This window comes from Solanum tuberosum, unplaced genomic scaffold, assembly GCF_000226075.1.
Source record: "Solanum tuberosum cultivar DM 1-3 516 R44 unplaced genomic scaffold, SolTub_3.0 scf01004, whole genome shotgun sequence".
NCBI lineage: Eukaryota > Viridiplantae > Streptophyta > Magnoliopsida > Solanales > Solanaceae > Solanum > Solanum tuberosum.
In genome coordinates this window covers 30,090-38,124 of record NW_006239898.1, presented here as the reverse complement: position 1 = coordinate 38,124, position 8,035 = coordinate 30,090, and the positions used below count along the sequence as shown (strand labels likewise).

The 8,035-nt window shown below is 28.5% G+C and overlaps 1 protein-coding gene across 1 annotated transcript; it reads left to right on the top strand.

Annotated features, from left to right (window-relative positions):
- Window positions 1-378: 378 nt before the first annotated feature.
- LOC102600484 (GDSL esterase/lipase At5g03980-like) lies at window positions 379-1,882 on the top strand. The gene is made up of 4 exons (XM_006367783.2): window positions 379-667; window positions 753-1,102; window positions 1,181-1,454; window positions 1,549-1,882. Exons 1-4 carry the CDS (start codon window positions 379-381, stop codon window positions 1,767-1,769), a joined length of 1,134 nt encoding a protein of 377 aa, XP_006367845.1. The 3' UTR covers window positions 1,770-1,882.
- The last annotated feature ends 6,153 nt before the right edge of the window (window positions 1,883-8,035 follow it).

The following is an 8,035-nucleotide window of genomic DNA, read 5'->3' as shown; positions in this document are numbered from 1 at the left end:
TAGATAGTTATAAATTATTTCACTAAAGCTAAAAGTGAGATTTAAAGTTAAGTTATTTCCTATTATTAAATTTGACATTATTTTTTGAACGAATTAAAAAAAAAGTATGATGAATAAAGGGAACTATTTTATAAGAAGAAAAAAAGAGAGGGAATAATACAGACAAGTTAACTGCTTATTAAATATATATAACTAATCGCGTGAATTATCATGTAATACTTTTAAATTGTTATCCTGATAATTTAATAATATCTTGCTAGCTGGCACTAATAATAATAATTACTAGTACAACTACTGCTATTGTTGTTTTTATTATTATTAATAATCTAAATTGGTTGCTTATAAATCTGGTGTTTAAAATTTTCATAATCAGTAAAAATGGCGTTGACAGTTAGCATAATCTTTCATGTCATACTTGTTTGTTTGTTGATTTTTCAACAGAAAAGTGATGCACAAGAAATAATCAAGCTTGAAAAACCAAGATTGAGAAATTGCAAAATTGATAGAATATATCAATTTGGTGACTCAATTTCTGATACTGGCAATTGCATCAGAGAGCCTCTTTGTCAATCTCATTCTGATTGTGGAAGTCATCCTTATGGAATAAATTTTTATCAGAACGCAACGGGACGTTGTTCTGATGGCATGATCATGATTGATTTCATAGGTATATATGTTTGTATCCCTACCACTTTCGAAATAGACAAGTTATTTTTCAAAGATTGAATAACGTTTTTTCATGATTGTGACAGCATTGGAATCGGGTCTTCCGCTTCTAAATCCTTACAAGGATCGAAGTGCAAATTTCAGACATGGTGTGAATTTCGCAGTAGCAGGGTGTACTGGTATATCAGCTGAAATTATGGCGGAAAACAAGATTTTTAATACAGCATTTACCAATAGTTCATTAACTGTGCAACTTGATTGGATGTCTTCACATTTTGAAACTACCTGCACCATTGGTAAATTGAAGAAATCACTTTTCCTAGTTGGAGAAATAGGAGGAAATGAATTCAATTATGGTTTATTACAAGGTAAAACCATCGAAGAGTTGCGAAGAATGGTGCCAACTGTTGTTCAAACTATCATCCATGGTGTTAAAGTGAGGTTTTGATATGAACTTTTGATTTTTATTTATCTAAATTTATTTTCTAATTATCAATTGTTGTTTTCATTTCAGAGGGTCATCGATTTTGGGGCAACTCGAATTATAGTTCCAGGCAATTTTCCTATTGGTTGTGTCCCAATTTTTCTAACGCGATTCATGACTGACAACTCAAATGCTTACGACGAGTATCATTGTTTGAAAGATTTAAATAATTTTTCAATCTTTTTCAACAATCATTTGCAACAAGCTATTGATGAAATGAAGAAAAAACACCCGAACATTACACTCATTTATGGTGACTACTACAATGCCTATATGTGGTTACTACAAAATGCAGTGAGATTTGGTAAGTTCTAAAAAGATCGTCGTTTCTTTTTTCAATTTTTGAGGTCAAAAGTCATATGTAATTAAAAAATTTCTTGATTGAAATATATTTTCAGGATTCGATAAAAACTCTCTACAGAAAGCATGTTGTGGAACAGGAGGAGGAGATTATAATTATAACATACGTAAAAGATGTGGGTTTCCAGGAGTTGAAGTGTGTGCTAACCCGAGCACTTATATCAATTGGGATGGAATTCATATGACCCAAGAAGCATATAAATATTTGGCAAGATGGCTAATTGATGACATGTTGCCCCAATTGAACTGTCATGTTTAAGTTCAAATTTTAATTTCGATGTATACTGCTTTCTTCTCTCACACGTGATTTTTTTTTTCATTGACTATTTAAATAAATTGCATAATCTTCGTGCAAGCCACCCGAAAATATAATACTCCATAATTTTTCGATAATTATTGTACAAATAACAACATAAATCATCGATAAATATTCTATTTATTATCTATCTGTAACATATTTTATTAGTCTCTCTTCACATGATGGCTAATTGTTGCTTTGAATAAGTTCTGCAATTTTTATATACATTAGGTGGCGGCTAAATTAACACTAATTGATGACATCCAAATTTAGCGATGAATCAAACACTTGATAAAAAGAAATTTATATATTATTAGTTTTTACGTTATTAATTTTTGTGCTAAACGATCCCTTAATATTATTTTTGTGATAATGCATTTTTGCTTACTTTTCAAATATGAGAAATTAAACAAATACAATAAATCAATTATCTTATGAAATTCTTATTACGAAAAAAAGCATTTTGTTTCTACCAAACGCCTCATCGTCAAGTACCAGCTTTTTCCAAAGTCCAGGTGGCCCAAATGCTTCACCTAAAACTTTTTAAAAAAAAAAAATCTTGGGAACAGGACATTTATTCATTAATTTTGTGATTTAAAGTTTTATATATTTTTTAGTATACAAATAAAAATGGCTCACATATATCTATATTATCATAAATATGTAAGTCACATTTGTAACAAGAGATATATCAGCTTTAAGTGATAAAATTAAAAGGTTTATCATAATGTTGAAGGCTTATAAACCTCAGTAAGTTACATTTTTACCCTTTTTCATTTATTTGAGGATGTTCTTTGCGGCTAGTTAAAAAAGAAAGGTACTTTTAATTTAATTTATCACAATCAGGGAAAAGACCTGGTAAATCTGTCGGAAATACCTCCGAAAATTTACTCACCACTGGAATAGACTCAATCGTAGGAGTCTCAATACTAGTATCTCAAATATTGCGCGCCAAGTAAGCCAAACATCTTCTCTCTACCAAGTTCTTGACAAACATCATGCACTTTAAAATTATTAACATAAAAAAAATATGATTATAAAAATTTACTAATTCAAGAGGAAAAATGGGTGTTTGGTTGAAAAAAGAGAGGAAGAAAGTTTGCAGCGAGGGGAGGAAAGCCACACAATTATAAATTTATTATTAAATAAGTCTAAAGGTGTTATGACTGTCCTACAGATCTAACTCGTTCAAATTTTCAGGTCCAATAAGAAACCATTTTTTAAAAGAAACAAATAGACCTAATAAACTGAATGTGAATAATTTCGCTTAATTGATAATTACACTATATATATGGTATTGGTATCATTAAGGTTGATAATTTTGCTTAACTGATATATACTAAATCAGCATATACATCTACTGTATTAATATCATTAAGGTTTCTTATTCAGAAATTACTTATTAGTCAATAATGCTATAAGAGTATACATATATTTTTGTGATATGATTAAGATTGAGAAATTTCTTGTTATGCATTTTTGTGTTTAATTTATGTCTCATAATTAATATACAGCGCTGGAATGTGGTCTTCCTATTCTTAATCCGTCCATGGAAGAAAATGCAAATTTTAGTCATGGTGAGAATTTCGCTGTATCAGGGGCTACTGCTTTATCAATCGAATCCTTAGCAAAGAAGAAAATTCATGTCATACACAAATAGTACATTAAGTGTGCAACTTCAATGGATGTTTTCTCATTACAAATCCATTTGCTCTCCTGGTAAGGAATTCATTAATTGGTGTAGTTTAATTAGTCTCTAAGCTTGTAGAATATTTATATTGATATTTTTCTACAATTCTTGCTTGATAGATTGCCCAAAATATTTGGAAAATTCACTTTTCCTAGTTGGAGAAATAGGAGGTGATGACATCATTTATGGATTTAAGCAAGGTAAAATCACTGACGTGTGAAAAATTAAAGTTGATTTGTTGGAGGTATAAAAAATATCTTAGATATTTAGTAGAATTTTTAAGAATTTTGTAGAGTAAATATCTTTGATATTTATACTTAAGAAAAATCTAGAGGTTCTAGATAATTAGATATTTATAGTAAAGTATAGAAATATATAGGTCTTTGTTACATAGTTAGAAGATAAGGATATCTAGATTATTTTTGTAGAACTATCTAGAATAATTTCTAGAAGCATCACTATATAAGTATAAATAGAGGTGGCATTAGGAATTTGTAGATAACCCAACTCAAATCCAAAACAAAGACAATTCAAGAGTCTTCTTCCATAAACAAGTTCTCCTTTCTAGCTTCCTCTTCTTCAGTTGAATCTTCTGATCTTAGTTAATGATCTTGGACTAGCAGAAGGTTAAATTCCGTGATATTAAATTCTCGTGTGAGGCGTGGATAATTTTATTAGTTGATAGCATATAAATACACACCACTTAAAAAGAAAAGGCAATTGGGTGCTTCTAGTTTATTAAAAAAATGGGAAAATGGTCAAATATGCCCTTAGACTATGTGAAACGAACAAAAATGTTCTCCGTTTATAGTTTGGCTCAAAAATACACTTATCGTCAATATTTTAGTTCAAAAACGCCCTTAAACTATGCGAAAGGAACAAAAATGCCCTCCGTTTGTAGTTTGCTCCAAAAATGTCCTTGCCGTCAATACTTTGGTCCAAAAATGCCCTTAGCGTTATTTAATGGGTCAAAAATGCTCATTTTCCATCTTTTAACACATTCTTTTTCTAATAATGTTTTTTAAATTAGCAAATGTTTATCTTACTTCAATTCAGAAAAAAATAAAAAATGAAAATATTTCTTCTTTTATTATCATTATTTTTTTATCGTTATATAAATATAAATTATGATGGATATACTAGATCTTATATATATATGACATATATTATCTGTCAAAAGGGTACATGATGTTATTCTATTTTAATTGATAAAATGAGATTAAGAAGAAAAAAAAAATTCCTACATTTTTATTTGTTAAAGTGATTTTAGAAGAAATAAAACTAGAATAGTGTTTTTTAATAATATTTTAATTAGGAATAAGATGTGTTTAAAAAGAAAAAAAATAATATATTTATTCGGAAAAGGGCATTTTTGACCCATCTTGTAACTATAGGGGCATTTTTGGATCAAAGTATTGACTGCAAGGGCATGTGAACCAAAGTATTGACGGTAAGAGTATTTTTGAGCCAAACTATAAACAAAAGACATTTTTATTCCTTTTACATAATTTAAGGACATTTTTTACCCTTTTCCCAAAAAAAAATTAACAATCTCAAACAAGAAGAGTATTATACTTTTGTCTTTTTCTTTTTTTAAAATATTTTTGCGGCAAGGAAAGAAGAGAAAAATCAATTGCTCGTTTAAGTTACGTAATTTATTTTTTTACAATATCAAACAAGTAGAGTATTATTATTTTTTAAATCTTTTTCTTTATTTGAGAATATTTTTGCGTCTAGAAAAGAAAAGAAAAACCAATTGCGGCTTTTAATCTCTCTTTTGTTTGTATGGGTCATGTATGTACGAGACAACAACAGCATTAATTAATTTCATTCCTTTTTAGGAATACGTTTTCTTGTAATCAAGTGTCATGTAAGAAAACTAAGGAGAAACATATCAAAATAGATACAAACATTTAACAAGTCATGCAAGAAGACCAAGGAGAAACATATCAAAATACATAGGGCTAACCCATCGGTGGCCCCCTAAACTTGACACCAACTTTCACTTGGACACTTTAACTAGACTTTGTTCATTTTAAGCACCTCATGTCAAACCTCATTGTGTCATTTTGACACTTTTTATATTTTCAAAACCGCATTTTAAGAGCGTACATCCAGACGCCACTTATGTGGAAAAATAAACAAATTGATATGTGACACGTGGAAATTTTATTTTATTTTTAAAAATCTCAATTTTACTTTCTTTTTTTCTTTCTTCCAGATCCCAAACCCCATGCCCCCACCTCTTTTCTTCTTCTTCTTGCGCCTCCTTCCCCTTCATCTGTTCTTCTCCATCAAAAAGGCAAGAACATAGGTTAGTTTACAAAGTAAAATACGTTTTGGAGAATAAGGGAAATCATACCAAATCGAAAAGTTTTTATATGACATTTAAAAGAAGATGATTTCTTGTGCTACTACGATTGGGATTTACAATGAAGGATATGTAAAATAAATTTCTTTTTTTTTTCATTGGAGGTTGTTCTTTATTTCTTTTTTATTCCTTGAAATCAATTTAATTTTCAATGGAGAAGGTAAGAATGTAAATCAATTTTTTTCATTTGAAAGAAGTTGATTTCTTTTTTTGTTCCCTCGAAATCGATTTTGTTTTTTAATATGAATCAAGATGCAAATTCGATTTTCAAAGAAGATGGAAGAATCAAAGAGTGTAACCTAGTAAAATATTGTAGAATTTTTTAAAAAAGTTGTGTGGTGATGGAGGATGGTAGAAGGTGGAGAAGATGGAAGGGAGAAAGCAAGGAACAAGAAGGAGAAGAAAATATTTACAAAAAAATTCAGAATATTTACAAAAAAAGTCACTGACGCGCTCAAAATTCGTGTAGCACACGTACTATGCTTAGTCAGCAAAAAGTGTCAAAATGACACAACGAAACGCAACATGATGTGTTTAAAAGGAAAATCCTTCAGTTGAGATGTCTAAGTGAAAGATTGTGCCAAGTTTAGGGGGCCACCGATGGGTTAGCCCAAATACATACAAACATTTAACATGGTTTAGTTAATTTGTGTGGTTCAATCAACAACAACAATAATAATAATAAAAATAACAATAACAATAACAATAACAATAACAATAACAATAACAATAACAATAACAATAACATAAAAAATAATAACATTAATAAGAATAATAATTAAAAAAAAACAACAATAATAATAATAATAATATTAATAATAATAATAATAATATTAATAATAATAATAATAATTAATAATAATAATAATTATTATTATTATTAATATTATTATTATTAACTCCAGTTACTAGATTGCCCAAAATATTTGGTAAAGTCATATTTCAAACTTGGAGATGACTTCATTTATGGTTTAAAGCAAGGTAAAACCATGGACGAGTTACAAATTTTCTTATCGAGGGCTCTCAATCTAATAAGTGATAATTTAGATATGAAACTTATAATTTTAATAGTTTAGGTATGAAACTAAAAAAATGAATGATTTAAATGTGTTTTTTTTTTTACCCTTTTATCTCTTTTTCATATTACAACTTCCACTTTTTTGTACTAATGTAGTCATGTAAGTAAAATAATTATTTTACATTACTAGGATATACAAATTGAAAGATAATAGGTCTTATGGTATACTGGCATTAAATTAGCTAGTTCTCAACAAGTACGTCTCACTTAAATAAGCAGAATAAATTACTGATGCATGAATCATTTTCTGAGGTACACAAAAGGTAACGATTGTTGTCCGATCGACTTGCTATATTTAGCTGAGAATTTTTTTTTTAATGTCATGTACGTGGTCCTGCCATTCTTATCCTCCTCTCTATTGAGGGTGTCAAGAATATAAAAAATCCATTGAATCTAATTGATTTATATTGTTTTTTCAATAAAATCGTAAACTTTTATCCAAGTGTATAATCGTCCCGAACAATTGTGATGATTATTTTAATTTATGAAAAAAATTGAAAAAATTCCGAACCGAACCGAATAACCGTATGTAAATATATTTTGTAAATTAACAATATGTTAAATTTAATAAATAAATATGTTTTATAACATTTTTTCAACTATAAATATAACCTAGGTCAGTGGTGACTAGACGACTTTGAGACTTTTCTCTTTAATTAGTTTTTACTTAATTAGTTTAAAATTAAAAGACACTGTAATAGATACTCTATCAAACAATACAACAAACCCTATACAAACACTCCAATTAAATATTTAAGATCAAACAATACGACAATAAAGTTTTACATTCTTGTCTTCTTGGTGAAGAATTAAAGTGTTTCTTCAAGAACATATTTGCGAAAGAAATATTTTAATAGTACTATATTTTGAGGTGAAATTTAAAAAGTAAAAAAAAATTGAAAATTAACCAACCGATATGATTGGAATGATTTTAAAAAATCTAATTTTGGTTATATATTATATAATACCCAAAAAATTGAGATGGTATAATTTTTTAAAAATAACCGACCGAACCGTAGCATTTGACACTTGTACTCTATATAACCAACCACAAATATTCTACTAATCGTAAGAATTCAGGTTGGATC